At 40.9% G+C, this 16,944-nt stretch overlaps 1 protein-coding gene across 2 annotated transcripts; it reads right to left on the minus strand.

Annotated features, from left to right (window-relative positions):
* Positions 1 to 673: 673 nt before the first annotated feature.
* ACADSB (acyl-CoA dehydrogenase short/branched chain) lies at positions 674 to 16,868 on the minus strand. Of its 2 annotated transcripts, XR_014526890.1 has the most exons (12): positions 16,584 to 16,868; positions 13,735 to 13,894; positions 13,222 to 13,322; positions 11,938 to 12,144; positions 11,003 to 11,173; positions 9,780 to 9,905; positions 9,175 to 9,267; positions 7,519 to 7,608; positions 6,745 to 6,882; positions 5,728 to 5,827; positions 3,106 to 3,759; positions 674 to 3,063 (listed from the first exon to the last, which is right to left on the minus strand). XR_014526890.1 is itself a non-coding variant. In XM_083506191.1 (11 exons), the coding sequence occupies exons 1-11, from the start codon at positions 16,626 to 16,628 to the stop codon at positions 3,689 to 3,691; spliced, it is 1,302 nt and encodes a 433-aa protein (XP_083362317.1). In that variant the 5' UTR covers positions 16,629 to 16,868; the 3' UTR covers positions 674 to 3,688. The 2 variants fall into 2 exon arrangements, 1 of the variants encoding a protein (XP_083362317.1); XM_083506191.1 differs by having other exon boundaries at positions 674 to 3,759.
* Between the last annotated feature and the right edge of the window lie 76 nt (positions 16,869 to 16,944).

Genomic DNA, 16,944 nt, shown 5'->3' on the forward strand with positions numbered 1-16,944 from the left:
AAAACAGTCCTAATGGATTTACTTTGTTATAATCATACATGCACCTGAGAAGAGTCAGCATTATTTGTGAATAAACAGGACTTACAGAACCATCTAAATGCCATAGCCAAGTCCATTTCCATTATTATTGCTTAGCTTCTCATTCTGAACCAAGATCACAAATGTATCCTTGCTGTTCAGTTGGTTTAGTATGAAAACATTTGGTCTCTTGTGTTAACATTACTCATAATCCTTTTTCTTGACTGTGACAGAGAGTAGAGTATTTTAATTTCATTTAAAAAAAAAGCTTTTGGGGTGCCTTAAGGGTACCTTAATGCCAGACAAAGAAAGAGTGAGCAGAGAAGAAACTAAGAGAATCCCATATGTGTGTTCTTGTCCAGGTGCAGAAAGCGATCTTGTATGAATTGCAAAAACCTTCCAATGTCAGCCTATGAAAAAATTAGGAAAGCAAGAGATAGCAATGTGTACCAGAGAAAAAAGGAGAGAGAGAGACAGTGAGGAAGGCATCTAGGCCTTACTGTGCCACACTAGATCATGCTTCAAGTACTATCACCATAGAATGTAGTTGTAGGGTAGATGGATAGACAGCACACACCACAGTCAGAAGACATTATCATATGCTTTGTTGATTGAGAAGAGGATGTTGCGTGTATGGCATTCATCAACCACAATCTTATTTCACAGTTTTATTCCACTTTCACTTAGTAGATGCATTTGCATTTAATCACTTTTATAGCCACTTTGTGGGGTGTACAATCACGGTAGAAGACATACAAAAATATTTGTAACAATGCACGCAGTAAGCGTGCTGTACAAAAATACTTCATGTTAGATGCTCTTTATACAAACTGTACCTTTAACTTGAAATACTCACCAAGGATTTTCCTTAATGTTTGGTTTAGAAGGAATCGGATTCCGATCAGCTGCACACAGCCCAAAGCAGATATAATAAACACACAGTTCAAAGTGATAAAAACTTGTATGCTAGATGCTTAATGCAAAAGCCATTTGAAGTTAGGGTTGTAACATTCCCCCCCTGCTGAAAGTGGATTTCTGCTTTTTAAAAGCTGCCTCCTAGCTAGAATTTAAAGAAAGCTTTCCCAGGCATGAGTTGTTATGAGGAAAGTTGTGCCTGCTGAATCTGTGACTGACATGCAGATGTTAAAAGACCCAGAGCCCCTCAAGAAAAGAAAGAGGCGAATGTAAGTCCTGTAACAGGTATATAGCAAAAGTATGTTGAATCAAGTAGCTAGACAGTATTCATGAGCAGCTTTGTACATTATATAACTGGACTATGTGGCTATACTTATTCTTAACCCACAAAGGTAGCTCAAATGTAACAAAGACAAGCTTTCCATATTTTTTAATACAGCTAGATTGATTGAAGGCACAGTGGGGACCTTGTCATAGAAATGTTATAGCCAATTACTGCCAGCTTAAAGAGTAATGCTACCACTTATTACTGGGGCTGCAATGTTTTGTCAATCAGATTACTCCAACTGAAACATTTTAATAAATTTAAAAGATGGCTCTATTAAACTTTCAGATCTTTGCAATTATTTTTTTTTAATACAAGCATTCATTTAAAAAAGAATACAGGCAGCACTCCCAGGCTGCGGAGTGAAGGAACATGAGGCCACCACCTTGTTGAAGCCAAGTAGGTCTGGGCCTGGCTGGTGGCCTGGAAACCACATGGACTCTGCCTTGGTTTCCATAAGAAAAGAAAGGTGGGAAATAAATGAATCATTGAAGAGAGATCACAACTTCTGTCACACAGAGGATGCGCCTCTTTTAAGATGGCAGAAACAAGAAATTCAACATGTGCCTGCTGGATTCCTGGTTTCTTCCCTTTTTTTTTGGGGGGGGGGTGCCTTTTAATGTGTTGTGCTTCTTCCAAAATGTGTGCATTACCTAACAAACAAACTAGGCTTCCTCCCCCTCCCTCCCCCAGTCATTCGCTCACTTCAGAACACTGCTTATTCTGTTCCAGCACTACTTCTGATTAAACCCAGCAGTATCATAAGATCTGAGCATACAAGGAAATGCAGTTGCCTTAACATCCCCATGCATGATCTACAATTTAGCCTCAGTATTTTTGCAGCTCAAGCTGCGCTCCGCCGCTTGGACTCAGCAATGTTTCTTCCCCACATACACAACCAAATGCTTGCCACCGACCCGATCTGATGGATGAACTAATATTAGTAACAGCAATATTTATTATGAGGGTGCTTTTCAAATGGGCATTTTCTTCCACTAATAGAATGGAAAGAAGTGTGTGTGTGTGTATAGTGGTACCTCGGTTTACAAACTTAATCCGTTCTGGAAGTCCGTTCTTAAACCGAAACCGTTCTTAAACTGAGATGTGCTCTCCCTAATGAGGCCTCCCGCTGCCAGTGCCCTTCCACCGTTCGGATTCCATTCTTAGACCGAGGTAAAAATTCTCAAACCGGGACATTCCAGATCTGTGGAGTTTGTAAACCAAATCGTTCTTAAACCGGACTGTTCTTAAACTGAGGTACCACTGTATTCAAGTTTCAAATAAAAAGAATGCAAGATCACCTTGGTTGGGTACTCTTGTCTGCAACAGTTTCACCCAATGAGGTGTGGAAACAAGGTGATCACACTTTACATGTATGTGACTGTGGCACAAAAATTAAAAATTGCAGTCTAAAAGCCAACAAAGAAAAAGGAGTTTAAAGGAAGCTGATAAAAACCCCATTGGCTTCAGTGGAACCAGACCACTTTCTCACTTAATCACTTGCAACCCTGCACAATATTTCATGATACTGTAGTGCCACAGAAACCAGAATCTTATCTTGCCTTTTTATGTTCCAGTGAAGCAGTTCTATGTAAAATACCTTCAAGTGCCATGGAAATGAACATACTCCTGGACACATTGCAATAGCCAAGATTAACAGGACTATTCAAAAGCAAATGTCTTACTTATTGCTGTCCCTGAGGCCTGCATGCATTTTTACAGGATGCCCAGAATAAAGCATGAAGTACTAACTTTTAACCATCCTATAGAAAAGGCCCTGTATTAATTAGTTCCTTCATCTCTATCTTAGCAACCATAGGACAAGTCTGTTCCAACTCCCCAAGTACAGCGTTGCAAATCAATCAAAGAGGTGGGTTATTTTGTCCATTATTATCCTGTTTGGGCCATGTTTTCAAGCACCGACCACTGATACTTGTGTAGTTCACCAACATGTATGGGTTGTAGGGTATTTTTTTTAGTGTAACTTCATTACAGCTCCCATGTGATCAGGGCCATCACACTTGTGTGAATAGAATTTCAGAGATTTCTTGGATACTTAGTTCTTTTTCACAGTTTGTATATTGGTGTGTTGGATCTTGATAAGCAGGTGCAAAAGTTCAAAGAGCCCACATGGTAAAGCAGAGAAGCCTTGATAGCCCAGAATCAACTGAAGTTATCAGTTCTACAAACCCCAACGTGTAGATACAAAAGAAGGTTGATTTTAACGCCCTGTGTCATTATAGTTGGGAAAATTAGTTATTATGGTACATTACTGAAGTGTAACAGTCTAGTCACTTATGCTGCAGTCTTGTACGTATTTAAGATTACCACAATTTTTCTTATTTTGTCTTAGAAATTGGACATGAAGAAGTATCCCGTGATTCACACCAGTACTGTAGCGGTAATTAAATCTCTTGATTTTCAGTATTCTCAGTATTCTTGAGCGATGCATTTTGCGATTGTGTTCAGCTGGATATTTGAAGTTCCTTCATATATGGTACCTGAAACAAACCATCAGGGTGGGGGAATAAATGAAGCAATAATATAAACCGCGATAAACAGTGATTTAAGCATGTTGTGGTAAACATTAGATATGAGGCAAAGGTATGTAACAGAGGCAGAGTGAAAAAGGCCTGATAATGCAGTGTCAAGTTCTACCGCTGGAGTATTTTTTGTTGTGATCAGTGCAGTATGTTAAACAATTTAGTAGAAACTTTGAATGTGGTGTGGTTTTATTACAAAGGAAGATGCAAGGGCAAGCTCACAAAAGTTATGGATTAACTCCAGCGGTGACCGTGTGCTTCCATTTGCAGAACAGGACTTTTGCTTCCTCTCCCCTTTTTCTGCAGCCACCCACACAATTGCTCTGAGGGACTGGGGGCCCCTCCAATTCAGATTTGGGAGGCACGTGGAGGCTGCAGGAGGGAGGTATAAGAAGTCCTGTTGTGCAAGCAGAAGTCTACTCATGAATGTTCAATTCCACCCTATAACTTGTACAGTGGTGCCCCGCAAGACGAATGCCTCGCAAGATGGAAAACTCGCTAGACGAAAGGGTTTTCCGTTTTTTGAGCTGCTTCGCAAGACGAATTTCCCTATGGGCTTGCATCGCAAGACGAAAAACGAAAACGTCTTGCAAGTTTGTTTCCTTTTTCTTAACACCGTTAATACAGTTGTGACTTGACTTTGAGGAGCGACTCATAGAACGCGGTGTGGTAGCCTTTTTTGAGGTTTTTGAAGACTTTGGTGATTTTTGAAGCTTTTCCAAAACTTCTTTTAAACTTTTAAAACTTTTTTTGGGGGGGGTTTGGATTTTGGGTTGGGGTGTTTGGAATTCAAGGATTTGGTGTTGGGGAGGGGTTTGCAAGAATCTGGAAGCTTGTTTTTTTCCTGCATTTTTATGATTTTCTGTGACCATTGGGCCACTCTGCTGTTTTTTTAAAAAAATTCTGGATTTGAATTTCTGTGTGGTGGGTGGCTGGGGGAACAGTTGAGGAGGGGGTTCTTCAGCAAGAAGCAAAGAGTGGAAGAGGAACCTTCTTTGAGTTGTCCCCCAGAGTCTTAGAAAATGTACTGTACACTTTGTTGATTTTTTAAATGTTTTTCTGTCATGTTTAGAAACTTAATTTATTGTTCCTTCAATTTTTGAAATGCTCTTTACAGTATGTGTGACTTTAAAGAGCACTTAATAAACTCTTGTTGTACCAAATTTGGCTTTGTTTGGACTTTTTTTGACCATAGGAACGCATTAATTGAATTTCAATGCATTCCTACGGGATTTCGTGCTTCGCAAGACGAAAAATTCGCTAGACGAAAAAACTCGTGGAACGAATTAATTTCGTCTTGCGAGGCACCACTGTATGTGTAAAGTAGGTATTGCTTTCATATCCTCTAGTACATATTTTAGTGGAGACAGTCCATTATGGCAGGCTGCAGATCAGTGACTGATGAGACTGTGATATCCACACAGATTTGTACAGCCTAACATAGATAGGGCTGGTCATAATTTTGCTGAAGAAAGCACAATGCATTCCCTAACAGAAATTAGTCCCTATATCTTCCACATCCAGAGGCATGGGGGCTGCTTTTCACTCATGCAATTCTGAGCAGCTAAGGATTGGAAGCGAATAATATAGCCGCATGGTGGGGCAGGTAGCATGGATTTGCCTATGCAGCTGTATGCGAAAAGACTATCAGATCTGCATTCTGGGTAATGAACAAACTAAGGTATCTAATCAGTTTGCCTGTAGGTAGCTGGGACAGTGAAGACGGTGAGGAACCTGGTGTGGCTAAGATTGTAGATCAAAACTTGACAAACAATCAGACTTCCAGATTCTTATAGACTTGCCACTCAATATCCATATCAGGAGATGGAGAACGGCAAATGCGCTTTGTTGATAACTTTCTGATCGTTCAATAAAAATGCTACGTTTTCATTTTCAACAGATGATCTATAAGAAACTGCTACTTACCAATCTTGCAATCCCTGTAATATTTCTCAATAGGATAATCTTTTGTGAAGCCAACTCCGCCCATCCATTCAATACATTTACTTGTTGTTAGAGTAGCAACCTGCAAAAAACACATGAAGCATGCTGTGACTTTTGCTCAATTCAAATCAATACTATCCTGACCATCAGAATACTGACATTACGTTGGTGCCTTCACTGTAGTCTGTTTGTCAAGCCTATTCAGACATGTAAAGGTAAAGGTAAAGGTACCCCTGCTCGTACGGGCCAGTCTTGACAGACTCTAGGGTTGTGCGCTCATCTCACTCTAGAGGCCGGGAGCCAGCGCTGTCCGCAGACACTTCCGGGTCACATGGCCAGCGTGACTAAGCTGCTCTGGCGAACCGGCACCAGAGCAGCACACAGAAACGCCGTTTACCTTCCCACCAGTAAACGGTCCCTATTTATCTACTTGCACCCGGGGGTGCTTTCGAACTGCTAGGTTGGCAGGCGCTGGGACCGAGCGACAGGAGCGCACCCCGCCGCGGGGATTCGAACCGCTGACCTTTCGATCGGCAAGTCCTAGGCACTGAGGCTTTTACCCACAGCACCACCCGCGTCCCACCATTCAGACATGTAGAATGTTTCAATCTGGTATTTAGTTTATTGCTGATTTTAATCATTTTTAAAATGTTTAAAATGCTGTTTTTAATGGGCGATTTTCTTGTTTCATTCTTTTTGTAAGCCACTTTGAGGTTGCATTACAATCAAGCAATATATATATCTTGTTCTAAATTGCAGGTTTTGGTGTCTTCGGGTGTATGCGAAAAGTTGTATCTTGTTCTAAATTGTGTATATGATTGTTTTATATGGGCAAATGTTTTAATTGTATTTATAGGCAATTGTTCCATATATGTTTTTATTGCAAACTGCAATAATAATAATGTCTCATGATAAGCTGTCTGTAATAATATAAAGCCATAGTTCAGTTATGTTTCATTTAAAAAGAAAAGGCAAAAAAGAACCTCAAATACAGCTTACCTCTGCTGCATAATACTTGGCCATGCTGGACTCTTTTATGAATGGCCTTCCGCTTTCTGCAAGTCGAGCTGCATTGTAGGTTAACAATCTTGCAGCTTCTATCTGTACAGCCACTTGCGCAATCTGATGTTGCATTCCCTTGAAAGAAACAAGTTCCATGTAAAACTAAACTTGCAAGAGAAAATCATCCTCCCTTCCCCAGCTGCCAGATATAATGCTCAGTTCCTGATCCTATGAGTGACCGATATAGCAATTCTTTGTTTGTTTACTCAAGTGTAAATAGAACTGTATTCATTTCCAGCTAAGAAATGGAAGTCTAAAGTGCAAAAGGCCAAGCCAAAAACAACCAAAAAAGCAAGGGGAAATCATTACTATAATTACCATTTTATAAACACATCCTATGGCAACCACAGTGAAATATAATAATGCAAATATTACAGCAGTTAACCAAATTGTAGCTTGAATGACAAATTACAAATGAACTTTTAAACAATTCTACCATGATGCAAGAAATAACTGCATCATGGTAGAATTGTGTAAAAATTCATAGCTGAAGGAGTTCTCACTCAAGTTATAGAAAGTTCTGCCACACAGATAGTCAGAAAGGTATTACTACTTAAAATGTGTTCTTCACATTTACAACTGACAGGTAATCCTTCAAACAAAATGTGGCAGTGGTTAAGAAGTTATAATACTGTGGCCGACAAAATATCAGCTGTGATAAGCATTTCTTTTTGTTTTTAGACCCATTTTACAGAATGCACTCATCGCTACCTGAAAATCAAATGTGCTTTTTCCAAATTGGGACCTCTCCTTTGTATATGGGATGGTGTGGTCAAAACATCCTTGTGCTAATCCCAACATCTGTGAATGAACAACAACAAAAAGCAAATGTTACTAATGTGGTTGGAAAAGTGTCACAGTCCTCTTTAAAAGGGCAAGACAAGCTTTGTGGCAATTGCCAGGAGTGAGTTTGGTTGTTAGGGGCCCATAAGACAACAGCAGGATTGGAGAGCTTTTGTATTCCAGAAAGACTAAAAAAAACCAAGCAAACCTAGTTACATTCAGAATTCAAAAGGCAGTGAAAGAAGCTAGAAGTCGGGTATTTCTAAGAGCATCTCATCGTCACTTTCATTTTACTCATTTAATTTTCAATGTCCCATCACACAGCATAATACCTAGTCAGTCGCCAGCAGTCCATTTCACTGCTTAATATGGAAAGTGATAATCTAACAACATTAATGTGTAATGCCTTGATAAGGTTACTTACTTATTAATACTGTTCTCCTAAACTTAATAGCTCAGGGTGGGTTTTTTTCATAATATGCTGATTAAATTCTAAATTAAAACCAGCTTTTTAATGGGGGTGGGGAGAGGAAGGGAACCTGGGTTTTTTGCTCATGACATCTCTCTTTACTTCAAGATGTTGGAACAAAGTATTTCGTTAAGATACTCTTGGTGTGAGTGGCGAAGGGAGGCTTCTAAAGAAGGAGACTGAAACCTAGTCACTGTGGCTAAAATTCAAAGAACTATGCAACTACTTCCATGTGCCCAAGGACACATAGAAGAGCAGCCCTCATTACAAAGCATTTCTGAAACCCAAGGGGCTATTCAAAAGCAGCTTGCGATATCACATGGAAACCTCTTGTTCAAAGAAAAAAAGGCAAAACATCCCATTGGGCATGCCCAATAATTGTTGGGTCCGAGCCTATGTGCTTAAAGAATGTTAAGCCGTGATGAGGTGCACTTTACAGTGGTACCTCGGGTTACGTACTTAATTCGTTCTGGAGGTCTGTTCTTAGCCTGAAACTGTTCTTAACCTGAAGCACCCCTTTAGCTAATGGGGCCTCCCGCTGCTGCCACCGCGCAATTTCTGTTCTCATCCTGAAGCAAAGTTCTTAACCCGAGGTACTATTTCTGGGTTAGCAGAGTCTGTAACCTGAAGTGTCTGTAACCTGAAGCGTATGTAACCTGAGGTACCACTGTATTTCTCCAAGAGAAAGGAAGGACTGGGAGTGTGTAGGTAGGGAATTATGCACTCCAGCAGCCAGCTCCTAATCTCTTTAACTACAGTTGTGGAAGACTTTTTAGCCGTATTCAGGCTTTCAACCCCTCACATGATTACAGCTGGGTGAAGGGGAAGCGTGTGGCCCCACATTCTCTGCCACATTCTGAAGGGCCCAGCCCTGCTGCAAATCATATAATGGGGGGAGGGAGTCATGGGTTTTAAGTATACACACCTTCAGCCACAGGGTCTGGACAGTGGTGGCTCTCCTGATTCAGGTAATTGTAACTTGATGACACTTAAAAGGGCTTTTGTTACAATTCTGCAACATCCTTTTTGAGATCAGGACTGGTGGGGGGCAGTCAAAACTGTATACACTCTGTGTTACGTCTGCACTGGACCTAAATACTTATAGCCATACTTACCTGTGCAGCTATTCCTATTCTTCCCGTATTGAGCATTCCAATGGCATACTTATAGCCCTGCCCAACCTGCCCAAGCACGTTGGTCACAGGAACCTGAGGAATTAAGCAAAATCAATTAATTGCTAGTAGCCCTTTACTTCCATCTCCACATTTATTTATTTAAAAAATATAGACCACCTTTCAAACATAAATGCTTCCCAAGGCGGTTTACAAAAACGCACACAGACAAAGCAACAAACCACAATGTGACTTCAAAACCAGCAACCTCACTGTGCTGCTTCCATACAACTGCAGAGCCAAACGTGTATTTTACGTTCAGTTATGAGGAACATAAAAAAGCAAACTACTGTATGGCTTTTGGTTGACAAAATTTTTGTAAATTTGGAGCAACCATAAATCCACAGACTGTGTTCGTGTATGATTCAAATCTAAATTTGCTATATTTCTAAAAGTGTTTTTTTTAAGCCAACCTCCTGTGAGTAATGCACCATTCATCTTCCAAACGCATGCTAATTTATGCAACTGCATCCAACTGAGTTGTTTGTATTGAGTACAGTATTGCAACGACTTAGCCAAATTCCACAGCTTTAAAAGGACTACTGCACCTTCACATTTTCAAATGTTACAGGACATGTAGATGTGGCTCTGATTCCCAGTTTATCCTCCTTCTTTCCTACATGTAGGCCCTCTGTATTACGGTCTACTATGAAACAGGTAATTCCCTTATAGCCCTAGGAAGGAAAGACATACGGAAAATTAACTGTGCTGATAATAAGGACGGGGTGGAAATTCAATTCAGTTCACATTAAAAGCAGATATACCTAATTCACACATTCTGAAAATGCAGCAATCTTTTGAAATCTGCACTTCTCTGATTTTTGCAGGGCAGTTTTCCAACCAAGTAATGTAAGGTTAAGAGTGCATGAAAATGCATATATTAGTTAAAAAACAGAACACAAAATTCATTATATTAGGCAGTATTCCATACAAAAAAGGGTGTAATGAAATAAAATACTAGCACATGTTTGTGAGTACCTTTAAAAAAGAATTAGGAAACTTATGTAGAACTGTGGAGAACCCAACTTAATATTGGAAAACGAGAAGCTGTGAGAAACCAGAACTCACCCATCCTAGCTTGGGGCTGGACTCCTGCCAAGGCTGTCCAGTCGACTCTCGAAACCGTTCAAAAAACAAGGCGCAGTTTCTGATTGGCTGCAGGAACTTCCTGCACTCAAGCAGAAGCTGCGTCAGATGTTCAGCATCCAAAAAACGTTTGCAAACCAGAACACTTACTTCTGGGTTTGCGGCGTCCGGGAGCCGATTTGTCTGGGAGCCAAACTGTTCGAGTACCAAGGTACCACTGTATATAAATAAATGTTCTGGATTGCTGGTTGTGCAATACAGTGCATAATCATGAACAGTGCAAAACTGTACAACAGCTGTGTAATCACCTTTCTTTGTCTGACTGCCTCCTGACTGCCCAAGAAGCTCAGTGGTTTAGACCACAGCACCACCTGCACCTTTACCTTTTTACTCACTAGCATGGATACTCCAGACAGGGCTTCTCAGATGCAAATAGGATAAGAAAAACACCAGGGCAGGCAGGAGGGATTGGGGGGCAAAGAGAAAGAGAGATCAAGGTTCCTAACTCTGCTCTTCTGCTGTTCTTAGAAAATTTCCAAAGCAGAAGAAATTCCATAAATTGAGGATACAGGAAGAAAAAGGAAGACTGCCAGTATAAGCAAGGTACAAGTCTAGTTTATACCTTGTAATTAATCTTGATGCAATGCCTTAGTAAAATCAAGCGATAACTGTTTTAGCTACTTACTGCGGAAGGGTTGGCATTTGCCATCACCAAAAACACTCCTGCATGCTCAGCAAAGCTAATCCACATCTTTGACCCACTGATAATATAGTAGTCCCCCTTCTTTTCAGCACGAGTCTTCAAGGAAAACGCATCGCTGCCAGAACCAGGCTCTGAGAGGCAGAAGCTGCCCATCTATCATTTTAAAATAAAGTCAAGTCACTAGATATATTCACTCTTATATTCACTCTGCAAACATTTTGAGAACATAGGTACAGTAGGGTAATCAAGTACGAAAGGATTTTTTTTAACCAGTGACATATTTAATTCACAAGACAAGAAAATCCAAGTATTTACGCAATATAGTCTCTCAAACATTTTTGCACCACTCCAACTGAAAAAACACCCAACACTTTCCTGGATGGCACTGGTTGGAAAACAAAGAAGGGCTGTTACTACTTATTGTTTCAATCAGAGCAAATGGTTTCCTAGAATTCCACAATCTCATTCATCCTGAACATAGCACTGCTATGGAGGAAAGGGGGAACAGCTGCTGCAATAACAGGGACACTGTTATGCTGTACATTGGCAGTGAGAAATATACAAAAAGCTCTACCACAGGCCAGTTTAGTGGCCTCTTTAAGGGTGATGAAAATAAACAGTTTAACTCCAAAAACTTTGAATGATTTGGATGTAAACATCTCTTTTACCCAACCGAAGACTCACATGAGTCAATGAGACACGAATATGCCTAAACTCAACTGGTTTAGTATAACTAGGGCTAGGCTGTGGATGGAGCTCTTAGGCTGCAATCCTATGCACGCTTACTTGAGAGTAAGCTTCAATAAATTGGTGGAACTTACTCCTAAATAAATCTACATAGGTTCCTGCAGTTCGTTCCTTAAGGTGGAAATTCTGCAACTGCATATTTAACTTATGTGCCAATATACTTCACCTACCATGTCTTTTGCCAGTCTAGGCAAATAGGTTTGCTTTTGTTCTTCTGTGCCATACGTCGTAAACAATTTATTGGTTAAGGTATTCTGGAGTTCACACATAAGCGATACTGATGGATCAACCTTGGCCAACTCCTCAACCACCAGAATAGTGGAAAAAAAGGAAAATCCAGTTCCTCCATATTTGGGGTCAAGATCAATACCCATCAACTGAAAAAGAAAGAACAAGCTGTTGTTAGGAGTGGGTGGAGAAACCTTATGAATTCTGACTTCTACTCAACTTCCATCATCTTTGCTAGAAAGAAGAGCTATTGGGGTGGTATTCTACTAAGTTTCACCCAGAGAAGGCCCAATGAATTTAACAAACATGACTCATTTCAATTAGTTTCAAAGGGTCTACTCTGTGTAAAATTTTGTTGAATACCATTCATTGATTCCGAAAGGAATTTTCATGTGTACCCTCCTATAATCACAGCCCCCCACTGAACTCTAAGGAAATGTTCACAAGATTTGGCTATCAGTATGCTCAAGTTTGAGATCCAATACTGTGATCCTACAGATTTGCTTGTGCTGTTGTACTCCTGAAACAGCAAATTTTAGAATCAGAGTGGCATAATACTAAAACATTATTGTTACTTGTGCCTCTTATTTAACTAAAGAGTACAGTGGTACCTCGAAAGACGAATGCCTCGGAAGACGAAAAACTCGCAAGATGAAAGAGTTTTTCGTTTTTTGAGTTGCTTCGCAAGACGAATTTCCCTATGGGCTTGCTTCGCAAGACGAAAACGTCTTGCAAGTTTGTTTCCTTTTTCTTAAAACCGCTTGAAGATGTGTAGTTGCAACATGACTGTGCTTCGCAAGACGAAAAATTCGCAAGACGAAAAAGCTCGCAGAACGAATTAATTTTGTCTTGCGAGACACCACTGTAATAAAAATGCCCCAAAGTGCAATCCTAGCCATGTCCACTCAAAAGCAACTCCTTCTGAATTCATTTGGGCTTGCTCCCATGTAAGTGGGGTCAGGATGTAATCTTAGTCACCAAATGTTTTCCCCTTAAATCTACCTCCAATGAAACAACTGCATAAATTTTCTATCTTCTAAGAAGAAGAAGAAAAGCTAAATATTTACAGAAAAACAGAATGAAAGCTAGCAGTCAGCCCTGTGACCATTTTTCAATTATATCATTCATCCTTTTGCTTATTGTATTATAAATGTATACGTACAGTACTCAGTGTGCAAAGGGAAGAAGCTACATACTGCATTAAAAACACCAAAATATGTACAAACCCCTTGTTCAAATAGCCCTTGTACAATAGAATCGTCCATTTTTGCATCAGCATCCATTTTCTGTACTAATGGTAGCACTCGCTCATGAGCAAACTTTTTCACTATAAGGAAGAAAAGATATAAAGAATCTCATTGTTAGCCTTAAGTTGCAGTGAAGCCAGAAATTTAACAGATATAAAATTCACAAATGTAAGTAAGATAGCACTAGTGGCTACAGCTTGATTTAGGTCTTTTGATTTACGTTTACCATAGTGGAGTGGGGGAAAGGTAACAGTATTTATCCCCTCTGCCTAGAATGTAACAGAGAATTGCGTACATAGACTTAAACTGACATTTAATTCTTCAAAACATCAATTTTTGAAAATGAGCTAACAATTTATGGGTGGGGGGGTGAATTTCTTGCTTACAGAAGTGATTCGTTCTCTTCAGTGCATTATTATAAATTGCATGCCATGTAGAAAATAATTGATTTGGGCAGACTTTGCCCATAGAGATAGAATTCAAATACATTACCCATTTCTTTGATCATGATCTCCTCTTCTGTAAATGTCTGAAGCGGAGCACAAGTTACTCCCTCACTGGTTAGGTTTGGTAAAGCCTCAGATTTGGAAGATTTAAAGAAACTGGGTTGCCTCATGCAAAAGTTTGTGCATGGAGGCATATTCCATCTCAGCTGTGGACAAAACATATTTTAAGAAGGAGAGAACAATACCACTAGAGAAAATAATCTTAGCCTGAAACTACAAATAAGATATTTCCATGAACTCTCAGGGAGCAAGGGCAGACTCAGACCAAAGTGACTAATGAGGACATCATCACTAGACTTTGGTTGTGAGCAAGGATGGATATTATAATCTGGATTACTGGGGAAAGAAACTGCTCCCAAGTGAACAAAAGTGTCCTACAAGATACTGCAGAATATAAACAGGATGGAAGTCAGCCCTATATCAGGAATAGTGCTCTCTGGAAGTTTTGGGTTCCTATTCCCATCAGCCCCAACTAGCAAAGCCACAGTCAGAGGTGATGGGAATGTGCAATAAAGTACCTGGACTGCACCATGTTGGCTATCCCTGCAATACAGTGTGCCCTTGACATGTGGGGGTTGCTACAGATGTTGTGGAAGTTGTCTCTGTCGATCATGTTAGATCTTTTGAGTCACACATACAGGTTATCATTTGATTTGCTTTAGTAATCAACTGATGAGCATGCACATGAACAACTTCAAGATCTTATATGGTGAAACAACATTTGCATAGTCCAAGACTGTAAATTCTGATTTTCATTCTTTGTTTTAAGCAATCTTATTTCTCTGGCTTTGTTGCTGAGAACACAAGTAAGACCCCCCCCCCCAATGTTAAGAACACTTAGGAGAGACACCTTTCGACAGAAATCTGTTTAGGATTATTGTGCAACAATCCTTTGACTTGCTTATATCTAACAGCATATGTACTTAAATTTAACACTGAAACAGACCAAAATTAATTTCAGGCAGAACAGACTGAAAGGTAATTTCCATTTTGTTAAGGTAACTTCAGCCTTTTTGAAAAAAACTAGATTATAAAGAATCTACATAGATTTTTGTTTAGTTGCTCTGTAAAGTGATGGTGCTATATAAAACTACAATAACTATAATATAAAAGGGCTTAGTACTGGAGCCTAGTGGCCTGATTTATGTTGTTAGTTCCTATGCAGATTTAAACACATTGGATACATTTAGATTCAATGCAAATGGTTTGTTTAGTTTAACTGTGGCTTGCTTATATAGTGGTACCCCGCAAGACGAATGCCTCGCAAGACGAAAAACTTGCTAGACGAAAGGGTTTTCCGTTTTGGAGGCGCTTCGCAAAACGAATCTCCTATGGGCTTGCTTCACAAGACGAAAATGTCTTGTGAGTTCCTGCAGGGTTTTTTCCCTCCCCCCCCTTTTTTCTAAGCCGCTAATCCGCTTATCAGCTGATCCGATAAGCCGCTAAAAGCCGCTAATCCGCTAATCCATCAATGGGCTTGCTTTGCAAGACGAAAAAACCGGTAGACGAAGAGAATCACAGAACGGATTCTTTTCGTCTTGCGAGGCACCACTGTACAGTACATGCAAACCTGTTTCGGTGGGCTTAGATATGGGCTAAGTTCACAGGATTGGGTTTTAATTTGCAAGTCAACCCACCTTCACATTAAACAAATTCTTGCTGACAGGCAAGTAGACCAAGATTGCTCTCACTTTATAAAAAGAGGCAACTCCCTGTAATGCTCTCTTCCACTATAAAATTTACAATGGGCAATATACAGGAACATTTGCAAAGAACTCCTGAATTATGTAGAAAGTTCACACTCTAGGGTTAGGCCCTTGAAAGGGGTTGGCAAACAAAAAATAAGTATACTGAAGTATTCTACAGCTCTCTTTTCAAAAATCCTGAAATATGGGCTACCAAGTTCTCTTGTTCATTCCTACAATAAAGGACCTACATGAATGAAGTTTTATTTCCTAAGTCAATATTGAACAGCTAGTAGTGCTGGACTTAGTAGCTTTATAGTAGTTCCCTCTTTAGTTGGCAATATGTATTAATTTTCTTCAGAAGGTGGTAAGCCAGGCTTGATGCACCTACTAGGGGGGCATCCTGCTTATTCTACACTTCTATCTCATAGTGCTGCCCTGGTGATGACTGACGGGACCATGCTTACACCTAGCTTTGCAGCAGAGTTATATGCATTTTCATTCAGAAGTCAGTGTTCAGTGGAGCTGACACCTTGATGTTTAGAACAGTTGCGTTAGGCTTATTATTATTACTGGCACATCTTAACAAAGGGTATGCAAATTTAGCCTACTCCACAGAGTGAAAAGGGGTGTGGGATGACGGAGAGATCACTTCATGGCTCCCCTGCGCACAAACACACCCTTTATCCATTTCTAAAGAGAGTGAGAGGTGCCAGAACTCAGCAGCATCTGGAAATCCCGTTCTCCGATCTGGGAACTGTGCCTCCTAAATCCCAAAACGCATGGACGCCCTCTTGTCCAAGTAGAGTTTAACCACCTTTCCCCGTGCATCTAACAAGGGAACCTTTCTCCGTGGCTGGATCTGTGCTTGGACACAGCTCACCTGTACAGGTGAGGTTTACAAAGGACTCTCCCTCTTACCAGGGGCCAGACTACCTTGCACATCTGGACTACGCACATCTGGACTACTCGCACTGGCTTCCCGACTCATTTTGACTCAAGATGCCGGGATTCTAACCTGCGACCATCTGCTTGCAAAGCAGCCGATCGACCAGCCCACCTGCAGCCTCCACCTGCCACCTGCGTCCTGGATCTGAAAACAGCCCCCCCGCCCCGAGCTGAGCCCCTGGAAAACAACGGCGACATTTACCTTCCCGCAGCGCCTGAGCGAAGACAGAGCCCCTGCCGCCGCCATCCCTTCTGCCGCCGCAGCTTCTCTCCCCGAAGGCCGAGCGGACACCGAACTTGCTGGAGGAACCCAAAGAGGGAACTTCTGCGCACCTTTACGGAAAGCCTGCCGCGCAACGCACTTCTGGTTCCCAATGGAACCCTCCTCTTGAGGGCCGGGAGTGTTTAGAAGCGGAACGACTCTCGTTCCCCAACTCCCCGCTCCCGATAAGGAGCAGCGTCGCTTTGATTTTTACAGGCGTTTGCGCATCCCCTTCGTTCTCGCCCCCGCACATTAAAGGCGGGAGCCCGACGGTATGCGACTGGATACCGGAAGTTCCACA

This window comes from Podarcis liolepis, assembly GCF_965112155.1.
Source record: "Podarcis liolepis genome assembly, chromosome: 5".
Taxonomy (NCBI): Eukaryota; Metazoa; Chordata; class Lepidosauria; order Squamata; family Lacertidae; genus Podarcis; species Podarcis liolepis.

Bases quoted from the DNA above. Each gene is read 5' to 3' on its own strand.
- ACADSB (XM_083506191.1), bottom strand. From the start codon at position 16,628: ATGGCGGCGGCAGGGGCTCTGTCTTCGCTCAGGCGCTGCGGGAAG. The intron at 9,906-11,002 runs GTAAGTAGCTAA...TTTCCTTCCTAG, and splicing joins CAAATGCCAACCCTTCCGCA to GGCTATAAGGGAATTACCTG. The intron at 3,760-5,727 runs GTAAGTAGCAGT...GGTTTGTTTCAG, and splicing joins TTACAGGGATTGCAAGATTG to GTACCATATATGAAGGAACT.